Source organism: Caenorhabditis remanei, chromosome X (assembly GCF_010183535.1).
Source record: "Caenorhabditis remanei strain PX506 chromosome X, whole genome shotgun sequence".
In the NCBI taxonomy this organism is placed as follows: Eukaryota; Metazoa; Nematoda; class Chromadorea; order Rhabditida; family Rhabditidae; genus Caenorhabditis; species Caenorhabditis remanei.
Window position 1 is genome coordinate 8,274,167 of NC_071333.1, and position 12,423 is coordinate 8,286,589.

At 37.1% G+C, this 12,423-nt stretch overlaps 2 protein-coding genes across 2 annotated transcripts; one reads left to right on the forward strand and one right to left on the reverse strand.

Moving 5' to 3' along the window:
• Positions 1 to 3,485: 3,485 nt before the first annotated feature.
• GCK72_023592 (uncharacterized protein) lies at positions 3,486 to 3,740 on the reverse strand (the record flags this gene model as incomplete). The annotated part of the gene is made up of 1 exon (XM_053735458.1): positions 3,486 to 3,740. One exon carries the CDS (start codon positions 3,738 to 3,740, stop codon positions 3,486 to 3,488), a length of 255 nt encoding a protein of 84 aa, XP_053579024.1.
• Positions 3,741 to 5,886: 2,146 nt separating this feature from the next.
• Positions 5,887 to 11,886, forward strand: GCK72_023593 (uncharacterized protein; the record flags this gene model as incomplete). Its single annotated transcript, XM_053735459.1, has 8 exons — positions 5,887 to 5,894; positions 6,479 to 6,571; positions 8,613 to 8,650; positions 9,833 to 9,980; positions 10,853 to 10,930; positions 10,987 to 11,113; positions 11,165 to 11,274; positions 11,754 to 11,886. 8 exons carry the CDS (start codon positions 5,887 to 5,889, stop codon positions 11,884 to 11,886), a joined length of 735 nt encoding a protein of 244 aa, XP_053579025.1.
• Between the last annotated feature and the right edge of the window lie 537 nt (positions 11,887 to 12,423).

The window sequence follows — 12,423 nt, forward strand, 5'->3', positions numbered from 1 at the left end:
TTCTGTCTCATCGTACCTATAAAAACTGTGTGGTTTTACCTCATGACTGATTCTTTCCGAGAATCAGATTCATGTTTCCCAATTCCCCTTCCCAACTTGATTTCAAATTTCCTGGTATCCAAATTTGAAAGAATCTGAAGACGACGACAACGATGCTTATTCCAACTAGAAGTGGTTTCTGAAGCGGAATAATTCGCTATTTGACTTCCGAGTCCTCGAATTCTGGTGGTGGTCCGACGACAAGAAGGCACCCTCAATATTCACTCGGCTATTTGTCGACGCCGACAACTTTATTGTGGGATGCATGCATACCGTAGTCCAGGAGAAGCGAGGAGGAGAGGGATTGTGACAATGAATGAAAATGAAAAACTATAAAGAGAAGAGATGAAAATCAGTAACATAATTTAGGGACCCTAAAGACTGACAATATAAGACGAGTGTTCAGAATATCTAACAAAATATGTTTATTGTCTGCATTAAAAATTGAAATTTGAGAAAGTGAAGCAATCCTACTTGTTTGATCATTGTGATTTTGGTGTTCCTCATATAAGATATGTCTGTGAAAACAGGTAAAACAAGACTAATGAGGTTGACGAAGCATAAAGTGTAACAAAAAACTCCGCATGAGAGTCAGGTGAGATGAAATCACCAAATATGTCGGTCTACAATGGCCACTGCCGTTGAGGAAATCTAGGGGCAAATGAATGCGGCTAAGCCTAGAACAGGTGGTCGGATGAAATGGCTCAACACGCTAGTAACCAGACCTCCCAGTCAGCAAACGTTTCTTTTCTACTCGAGTTGTTCAGATTTGTTTCAATCGTTGCATTCAAGCAATGTTCTAATTTAATAATGCCCATCTGTTCCTAGGTTGAAAAAAGGAATACGTGTGGAATCTTTTATCCAGGAAAAATGTGTAGCTCCGCCTATTCCGACGTAGACGATTGGTTCAAGAATAGAAGCGAAAAGTCAACGGTGGCTAGGTGAGACGAAGAAAACGTGTCCGGGCGCGGCTCTTTTCAATTGTGGCCCGAAAGACGTCTTCTTCTTTTTCTGACATACTATATCGTCGGAATAGTTGTCTTGCTTTTTCATCCTCTCTCTATCCATTCATATCCACAAAAAAATTGCCTCGGACAGTGAGGATTCTCATATTCTAACACATCCCTCCTTCATACACACACGCGCACATCCAACCATACATACGCTGAATTTCACGCTACACAACACCGGAATCCGCGAGCGATAAGTTTGAGACGCTCGAGTCAACAAAAGCGAACACGGTGAGTTTTGAGTTCATGTTTTGAGACAAGTTTCCAAAAGTTCGAAAACTAAGAGAGCGAAACAAAATCGATATAAGGAGGAGCACTTTCAGAGACATGGGCTAATGAGGTGCACGCATGCATTGTAGAAACTAGAACTACCCACATATTATGTCGCTTCATTTCAGTCTGATGCCTTTCTCATTCTACTGATTGTCATTAGACTTTCCATCTGAGTAACTGATTTCAATGCTCGATCGGATGTCTAGAAACCAAAAACTAATGTTTGGGTGGCTAAAATACAATTGTATGTGTTTTAAGTATGAGGGATATTGTAAAGTTCCGTTAAAAAATCGGTTAATTTTTACAAAAATTTGATTTTTCCAAACATCCTTAATGTGAGTTACTATAATACGTTCATGAAGGTGCTCATTTAATTTTGAATAAAAATGATCAATTGATATGATGTTTTGGCTTTACAAATGTTTCAATATAGATTTGATTCAGATTCTTAAAACATTCTAATCCTACTGTCTAAAAGCATACTTTCTCCATTTCCACCCCAAACATGTTTTCTTCTTCGTCTTTCACAAAACTTCAGGAGCCAATCCTCCACGAATGACAACAATTCATTGTATATGTACATTCGCATGTGTCCACGACCAATGAATCCAAATTCCATTAGCCATCTACCGTATCTATATATCCGCTGTTAGTGTGTGACGCCAGCTGACTCTATGACTCTTCTCAAACAATCATAGTACTCAACATCCCAATTTTCGAAACTTTTGTTGCGATTCGATTCTAAAGTTGTGATTTCTTTGCGCATTCAATTTTTCCCACCCGTTCCATTTGTAATGTTCAACATTTTTGTCGCCACCACCACCACCATCATCGAGGAGTTTTTGTAATTGGCTTGAATTGACACCCATTAACCGGCACACCCGCTGTTCAGAAGATGTCATAACGAAAACGTCGTTTGATGGAGGTCTTTGTCTGCGCCTTGTCCCTTCCTCAATAGTTGAAGGTGTTCGCCCAAGGCACCACTACTTTTAGGCGCCTTTCTCAATTCGTGTATCCATGTCAAAGTGTAGGAAATTGTGCTATTCCAAATTACATAGAGAAGTCTTCAGAGCCAATCCATCAAACGTTATTTTTTTGCCCCCCACAACTTGCCATTAAGCTCTCCTTTGATGGCAGCCAGAAATGGCATGGCAAAGTGCTACAATAAGAGAGAATAACGGGGCAAACCTTTCGGAAATAGAAATAGTTAGCCAATTAATACTGACAGTCGATAGATTAATAGATACGTTATCAGATATAAGAATCGGACACCTACCGTAATCGTCACCTCGTTCTAGGATTTATCCGGTTGTCACCATCGCTATGGATGTTTGCAAATTACATAATTTGATTGATTCAGCGAGAAAAACTGTATTTTTTTGTTTCTCTGACTCTCTTTCTTCCATGTACCTCTGTTTTTCTCTCCACTGAAAAATTCAGGCTCGTAAGACAATTTTTAAAGTTTCCAATTTCCAAAAATTGTTTTTTCTGCGATTCTCTTGGATTTTATTTGAGTTTAAACTTTTCTTCAATTTCATCGAAACTCCACATTCAAAAACTCTGCTCTAGATTCGAATCATTCACATCATTATGAGAATTTTAGAAAAGTTTATGAGTTCAGATGGAGCATTGAGATACTGCATAAGAACATTCCAAAAGTCCATTTTGTCTACAAGATCTTGATCTCATAGCTCCACTCTTCTCTATTTCTTTCCCATTGTTCTCTTTTGTCCAAATTGGTTTCTTTAACCCCTTCTCACCGGTCGGCTTGTTTCTACCATTTCTTTGTTACCTTCCGGTCAACCCCCTCTTTTGATGGTCCGTTCGTCTTACTTGCAACTAATTATGCGTTGTCCCCGGTCGGCTCGAAACCCGGATTAACTTTGACTACAAAACATATGTCATTTCTGTTGTCTTCCTGCATCATTTCTGGGTCAGTAATTTGTGATTAGCTTCCACGTCCGGATTAATTAGGGGCCTACAGGTAGGTTCAGTGCCGCCGGAGCTCACCGTCTGTTGTTATTCTAGGTTAACAGAAGGTATTTCAAAAAATCAGAATAATGGGAACAGATTTGGTTGCAGACTATGAAAAAGTACAGACATACTTTGACGTCTTCGAAATTTCGAGTACTGATAGGTGTTTTAAAATATATAGATAGCTAATTAAGACATGGTTCGTCGAATTCGACACTGAATGTGAATCACATGAACTTGAGCATCCTCCTCCGTTAGTGCAAGTACCCTCCATTCCCATTCTTTATGTTTCTTTTGTAGAACATTCCTCTCAGTTTTTCCATTTCCAAAACCGCTCATTACCACATTACTACCTCCGTTGTATGTATTTGATATTAGACACCAACCATTGTGAGCGGTGTCTTCAATGTTTCCCGCAATGGAGTAGTAGAGTATGACTGTCATTATTGTAATTTTGTGCCGGTTGTATACATAGAGATGTAGGTCCATTTTCTAATTAACGCACAAAAATTGTTATGGATGCGCCGGGTTCCGCCACTGACGGCGGCGTGACAGGTTATAAAAGAACAAATAGTTGGACATGGGTATACTGTAATAACTACCTCTATTCGCACTCTATTTTAAAGGATTGCACTTATTTGATATTTGTTCTACCTAAATTATTAGTTTCTTTGAATCTGCTGAAATTCTCTGTACGGTATATTTTTATAACACCTCATACCATACTGTCATAATATGATACCTCTTGACTTCTTATTCTTCGCATATTCCTTTTACTCGTACAACTCACATTTCTCAACCAATTAATCACAATTGAGGAGTCCACAAGTGTTATTTTTCTCAGAAGTGTCTCCAACTAGCCTGGGACCATCTGTTTTCTTGTGTCATTCATACCCTCATTGAGTCAGTCACTTAGGCAAGAAACGAGAGAAGAGAGCTCATTCTGTCATCGACGCAACGCTATTAGGAGCTTATTGTTTGATTGATTACAAATGAATATGCAAGTAGTACTTGAAGTTTAGGTATAAACTTCGAATGTTTGACACGTTTTCATGAAAGTTTTCAACGTTTCGTTTTCTAAAACTTGAAAGAAAGGGACAGCGATGACAGCTGGGTGGAAGAAGTCAGTCTCGGTCATTTTGAAAAAAACATTTGAAAATGACAAGAAATGTGTGTTCGCAGACTCTAAGACTAGTATTTCAATATGATTCAAACATTGATAACTTTGGGGACCCTCGAATGCGACGTTGATAGATATTACGGTAAGAATGTTTGAAATCCCAAACGTTCTTTTTTCCTATCTTGATAAGTGATTATGATTAAGTCGATAGAGTTTTCAAAACCTTCAATATAAACATTGACTATTAGATACAATGTAAAGAATAGGTGTAACAAAAATTAATTCATTTTGAAAATTAAGACGAGTTCTTTCCGTTCGAGATAAGTAGACTCACCTTGTCGATATATAACTTTTTGATGAGTAAACTCAGTACGGGTATAGATTGTCACCTCTGTCTCTTACTCAACAAAACAACGGATTGCACAAGTAACTTGTCTGTCCTCGTCAAGAACTGTCAACCGGAAGACAATTATCGCAGATGTCCTATCAGTAAAACACTCACTGTCAGGACAAGATAACGTGAGATCGTGAGTGCAGATATTGTCGTGGTCCGGAACCCAATAAAAGGGGGAAGGCATAATCCTCAGTAAATTTTTTGATGGACTAGGCGGTTTTGTCTGTATTCAGTCAAATTAGGAAACATATTTACATTTTTTATGTGGATCGGATCTATCTGATTAGAATCTTTACATGAATACATCTATCGATTGAGACGAAAGAGAAGTGAAATCATTAGTCCCTGAGTGTAGATTTAATTCAGAATTAAAATGAAAGATCGACGAGTTAGAAAAGTTCTTTTTGATTCTCTGTGGTCATCCTTTTTTTTTCAAAGCGAATCACTGATTCATAGCGAATAAACACGTGACTAGGGCGGTGGCTACTGTAACCAGCTTTTATTGGTGATTTAATCTTGTCCTCATTGGAAAGTTTTCTGAGAAAGTTCATTTTTTTAAAGGTTCAGTTTTACTCTTAATGATCAGAGCACTACTCGACGCCTGCTCCATCTGATAAAGACAAACAGTGAAAGTGGGAACTCAAAGACACCCAGCCGTTGCACAAGTTGATTCAAGAAACTAACCTAACTTTTTCCGTAAAACATATGTACGACGCATTGAAATCAAGAGAAAATAACATGTGAATTATTGAATCATATGAACCGTAAAAGTCAGCTGTGACTTGGATCACTGGTACTGCACGTAGTTGTGTGTTTGAAGTTTGTTAGGGTGAAAGTTTTGCGAGAAAAACACACACAAACACTGGAGAAATCCAGTAAAGGGAACAGAATTTCAACATTAGGCGGAATTGAAGTGAAACGGAGCGCAAAGCTAGGAAGAACATTAGCTCATCGAACCGCATGTATATTGCGCGTGTTTCTTCTCAGTCTTTTTCGGTGTAAATTTACTAGACACCCGACCCACTCTGAATTGATATTTTATTCCTGGCTCGACTGTTAAGGATAAGCGGTTGAAGATGTTGAGGTATGTTTCAAAACATTCTCCTCCAGAAGCGATGTAGCCATTGACCATCGTGCGAAGAGGCGGGGCGGAGGACTACGGTGCGCGTGACGTATGAACCAATAGTAGAAGGCGTGCGATTGAATGACACACACATACACCGATTGCAAAGCACTTTCTTTGGTTTAACTACCTTTTGATCCCAGCTTATAAATGTATTTCTTATTATATCAGTAGGTTAAGCCTAGACCTTCCGGTTGACTTAAAATATGCATAAGCTTCAGTGCAGACGTTCTTTGAGCTGGTTATGCTCTTTTGTGATTGAAGTTATGAATGACCTAACTGAGAATGTGCTGAACTACTGTTATCTATAGATATCAGGATAGGTGTGACCTTTTGACACGCTCGTCAAATCAAGTGTATCGACCGTGAAAAATGAAAAACGCTCAACGTCGAGATTGCCTTGGGATTGCCTCCTAAGTTTTCGCTTCATTGAACCTTGTTAGCTAAACTGACAATTATTGTAAGATATCTCTCTTCCTTGATTTTCCCACCTTCTTGAGTGATAATCCGAGCGTTTCCCCGGTTTTTAAATATATTTTTTTCAGATTTGCTCGAGTGGATACTGGAACGGTAGGGCGTTTACCCCGAGCGACTGATGACAGTGGAGGACGATCAGAACTGTTCTGGCAAAATGTCAGGTTAGTGCTGGAGATCTAGAGCATAGCATTTTCATTTTCTATAAATTTATTTATCCAAGAATTCCTTTGATCCCATCATAAATATTTTTTTCCAATTTCTTCATTAGTCTGATTCCTTCTGTTTATTTCCCATCACATAATTCTGCAATCACCGAACCGTAGTTTTTTCTGACCAAATTTTCAACCCTTATATTTGGGTTTTTGCTCCTCATTAGCTCCAATGAACCGTCGCCTATACTTAAAATTAGAATAGTGACTTCATACTTCTCTCACATCTCAGATTCTGTGAAATATTTTGAAAACATACTCTTTTTTTTCAATTTGAACATCACTAATCTTCACCACTTTCCGAATGAAAAATTGATTCGCTATTCACTAGAAGAACCTATCAACTCTTAATTTTCTGAAACCAATTCGATTACTTTGGAATGTTTTTAATCACTCCTCTTTTCTATTCTACAGTATTGATTTCTATCACACTTTTTCCATCAACCATCGCCTTCTTCTTCTTTCGTCTTCTTATTCTACCATCCACGTCGTTCATCTCGTTTTCGTCGACGACGTCTTCAGCCTCATCCATCCCACCTCCTACAGTATTGCTGTTTCGATTTCGAAATTCGTAACAAGAAAATCCTTCGCGCTTTTTCTATTGCCTACATCCTATGTCTTCTGATTCACTTTATATCTAGAAAATATTGCTTCTCGATCTAAGCAATTAGTCGGAGGGACTGGGGACTTGAAAATTAAAATTGCATTTGCATCAACATTAAGCATCGACAAAAAGGGTGAACGAGATAGCTTCAACCGATTTGCGGGGTCTACAAGTCTAGGAGCCCTCGCGGAGCAACTCCTTTTGTCTATTTCTTCTATTTTTTTCGTCTCAGTCGAAAAAATAAATGGAGAAAAGAAAAAAAAAACCAGTGCCATACAAAATATGATGATGTCGAATTCGATAGTTAGAGTGATGACTTTTTTCATTCAATTTCTCAATTCACCACGCTCTGACCTCGAACGTAAAACGCGTTGAAGGCACACCGCAACGACTGTCTTTTTTTCCCCTCATAAAAATAAACGGTTATTGTGGTGGTCATGACAAGTTTTCTGTTGAATTGAGAGGAGGAGGATGAAGATTTGAAGAAATGAGGGATGAACATGTAAGTAAGTGTTGAAAATTTGAAATCCAGGTAGCAGTTTTAGATACAGCTTGTTAGTGGATTTTGACAAAGCGAGAAACGAATAGAATTCAAAAATAAGAATCTACGCAATATCACCAAAAAAAGAAATGTGTTTTGATATTCTAGTTCTGAAAAGTTCAAAATCATGTTAGAGTAAAGATGTTCTTTTTTTTTAGTTTCACAGAAAACACAACTTAAAGATTGAAATACAATTGCTACAATGAGAACAACTTGCATTACATTTTGATATAATCATATTTTCATTAGCAAATATTGGATTCACTCTAAAAATCTGTTTCATTTTGTCAATCTGTTGTTCATATTCTTGAGCACAATCTCAATTTCACACCTCTATAGACACATTCATTCAGGAAGCGCACTACCGCTTATAATTCACTTGTCCAGTATGTATGTGCATATTTTGTTGGGGTCCCCCCAAAACTAGTACCCAACCCGAGACCCAATTCAAAAAGAATTGTTGAAAAGAGTTTGAGGGACTCAACTTTTCTGCTCTCTTTCTCTTCTGCTTTCTTACAATGCAAGACGCTATAGTTTGGTTGCGATGGTAAAAAGTCACAAAGTAATAGATTGGGCAGAGAGAAATTACACAAAAAAGTTGTGTTATGCAATCAAATAATTAGTCTACCTCTTTGTTATTGGACTCATCAAGATATAGATCTGACAAATATAACTAGATAAAGTGGCTGGCAACACTATGATGCAACTCTCCTATTTGGTCCGTGGGAAGCTCTCGAAACCTGTTGACGGCTGTGTGGACCACTCGGAAATAGTCACCATATGGATAGCTCAATTCTTGTCGGAGACTCTTATGAAAACACAATACTGTCATCAATATGTTAATACAGTGTCTGTCGGCGGGTAACATATGAGCTGACAGAAAAGGGTTAGAGGATTAGCTCAAATCACAGTTGCGCAATTTAAGGCAACAAGGTTTGTCGGCAAGTAGAGGGATTCTTATTTTAATTAGAAGGTGCGAAACGGAAGACGTCGAGAAAGAACAGGTTGCTACTAATACCTTCAACATGTGTTCATCGTAAATGAGCCCAATTTTTTGCAACGAAATCAAATTCCAACAAAAAATCACGGGGTATGACAACATGAGACAATTGTTTATGAAACCAGGAAAAAAATAAAACAGACTGCCTTTTTGCACAACAAACAATCAGAACGTTTAGCGAAATGAGCACGGAAGAGAGGTCACTCTCATTTTATGAAATCCAGTTAATATTAGCTTTTCTTGCAGGATTTCTATCAAAACAAAGTAAGTTCACTGGTAAATTGAAATTATGTTATACATCTTTGAATGGAATTTTTGAGAATAACATCTTGTTAAAAGATCTACCAATATTAACTAGAAATACTTTTGCCAATGTGTAATTTTTTTATTTGTGAGTTTGATTTCTCTGTTTACTGTAGTTGGTACCAAAAACTTTAAATATTCATTATTAGTAGTAGTTAGATAAAATAGCAGAGTTAAATCAAAATCAGACCATAAGTTTCTTCCCTGCTAGATTTCTATTTGATCCTTCCGATTTTTCATTTTCAGAGCATAATTTGTAAACGAAAACTTCATATTGACTATCTTGACGTTTCGGTATTCTAGCATCATTAGTATAACTGAATTCAAGTTTGTCTTCAGCTGTTCAGATTTAAATCAGCACAAAATTTCTGATCTTTTATCTTAATCCAATTTTTTCCAACCTTCCGGTGTCAATCTATCCTCTACAAATCATCCTATTGTTCTTCCTCCTCCCAATTTGAATTTCTTCTTTGTCTCAACTATAATTAAAGGTTTGCCACTCGCTTCCGGCACCGACCTCTCGTTAGCCAGTTGCGCGAGTCTCCAGCTCACTGACCCGTAGTCAATTACGTTCGACTCGGAGTGAGAGAGCACTAATTTACCTTCTGTTTTGTTATAATAATGTCAATCTAATAATGATGTTATTGTTTCAAATAAATACCAAGAGTTGATGAAGGAATTGAGGGATTCCTTTGAATCAAAAACTTGTGATAAAGATCAGACAATGGAAAGAAAACTGAAAAAAAACCGAATTTCCATTTACAGATGCTGGACACACAGGTGTGAATCAACTTGGAGGTGTGTTCGTTAATGGACGACCACTTCCGGATGCAACGCGTCAGAAAATCGTGACTTTAGCCCATCAAGGACGGCGGCCTTGTGATATCAGTCGGATTTTGCAGGTTTCCAACGGGTAATTCTTTGAACATCGTTTCTAAAATTGTTGAATATTTTAATGTTTAAAAAACTTATAAGCGTTGAACAATTTTTATAAGGATATGGTTTATGTTTTATTACGAGCACGTAGTTAGTTGAACTTTACGACTGGGGTAGTATTAACCAAATACGTTTTTTTGGCTCTCACTCTTTTTTTGTAAAATGTGAGTTATGTAGTATTTCTACAAGTTCAAGTTGTATTTTTGAACACAATTACTTTTTATTCTGAACGGAACAACTACAAAAATAAAAACTCTGATTTTTGTGGGTGGATATCATTCCTAGAGGCTTGGTTTGAAAAACATCGATATGAGACATCTTCTGAAGTATGTTTGGAAATATTGTTTCAATCCATAATAGGTTTTTCAAACCATTCTTTACTCTCAGCGCCCCATCATTTCAATTTTCGAACTGTTAAAATATTTCATGCATACGTGAAAAAAAAGCAATCTCAACCCAAATTTTGATTATTTCATTGAAAAATCCAGTGAACGTTTATTCTTTCGATAGTTGTTTTGTTTTAATAGCTTGATGATAGAAATTTGAAATTTTCATATGAATGTTGTTTATTTTTCTCAAATCTTTCAAAAACCCGATTGTCATTCTGATTCAATTAACTTACCCCCAAGTAACTGTCTGCCTCCTCTTACCAGACATTTTTTCAAACAGCGATGGGTAAAAAAGAGACACCTATTTGAATTTAGTTCTTTCTCTCTATACATTTATGTAACATCTTGGACAGAATAGGTGACAGCTGTAAGGTGGACACTGAGGTGTCAAGAACGTTACCGTTGATTTCTAATCCGGTCCTTCCTTCCTTTTCTTCCTAAATTCCATAATCTTTTGCAGGTGCGTCTCAAAAATTTTGTGCAGGTACTACGAATCTGGTACTATACGACCGCGAGCGATAGGTGGTTCGAAACCAAGGTATGATAAGTTATTTCGTTTTTTGAACTATTTTTACGCTACTCGCCTAATTCCAGGGTGGCAACATCTGACGTAGTTGAGAAAATTGAAGAGTACAAACGGGATCAGCCTAGTATTTTTGCATGGGAAATCAGAGATAAGCTGTTATCCGACAATATCTGTAACAACGAAACGATACCTAGTGTAAGTTTTTAAATCCATTCATCATATTTCAAACATAATTTATTGTTTCAGGTTTCATCCATTAATCGGGTTCTACGAAATTTAGCAGCAAAGAAGGAGCAACACACAATAATGCAAACAGAAATTTATGATAGAATACGGATAGTAGAAAACAATTTTCCGTAAGTTTTCATTATTCAGGGTTCATTATTCTGTCAGGGTTCATTATTCTGGAAACATTTGTTCTTATTTTTCACGGTTTCCAAACCGAGTAGTTTATGAAAAGACCGCACTTTTACGAGTTGTTTCTGTCTTTGATCTGTTATATATTTTCATCGGAAATAGAAATCCGTTTAAGTTTGACTTGAGAATACTCTGAGTTTGCAACAATTTGTAAATATGGTTTCTCATACAATAAAATCTTTAGGAAAATAGTTTTTTGTAAAAAATTTGAAAATTCAAGATGGTTCTAATGAAAAGAGAAAAACAACTAGGAGCAGCTGAGAATACTGAAAAATAGTGAAACAGCAAATTCAGCCGTATTCAATTCAGAACGCAGTTTCAACATTTTTGTATAAACACAGAACTTTCATTCTCAAAAACGTTTAGTTTTTTTCTTTTGAATCAATTTCACTGTTTCTGCAACATCTCTGATTTCCAGTTACAACTCCAGTTGGTATAGTCAGTGGCCTCTTCAGATGAACGGAGCAGTTGGGTTGAATGCATTTGTTCCGGCACCACAATTAGAAACCAAGAAAGAAGAAAACGAGTATATAAAAGGTAAGGAAAGTTAGCTCCAGCTTCCTCTTCTAATCGGTAATTGCTCCGAAGCTAGTTAACTAGTCACTACGACTTATCCTTTCTGTCAAACAAAAACATCGCCCAAGCAGCTTTGATTTTTTTTTGCTTTTTCAAACGCTGTTAGTAACAACACATGCAAAAAAAAAAGAGGAAAAGATATTATCTCATTCAAATTTGGCGTACTCTAATGGACATAAACTTTTTTATGAGGTGCGTACAAGAAGAACATCTGCTGGTAAGGGCCCGACGAAGGCGATAGTTGGACGGTTTGATGGTTCATTAAGTTGACACTATCGTTCCATTTTATCTAGTCCTGCCTTGTTGGCCCCCCTCCTTTTCTCATACCTTCCATTCGCGCATTTACCCTCATTATTCGATCTCATTACCCACCTCATTCATCAAAATCTTGATACAATTGTTTCATTTCAGGATTTTGAGTTCTAACTAATTATTCTATTGCTTTTTATCATCACGAGACTAAATAATTATATTTTATCTTTCAAAATTGACGTTCAATACAAAGTCAACAG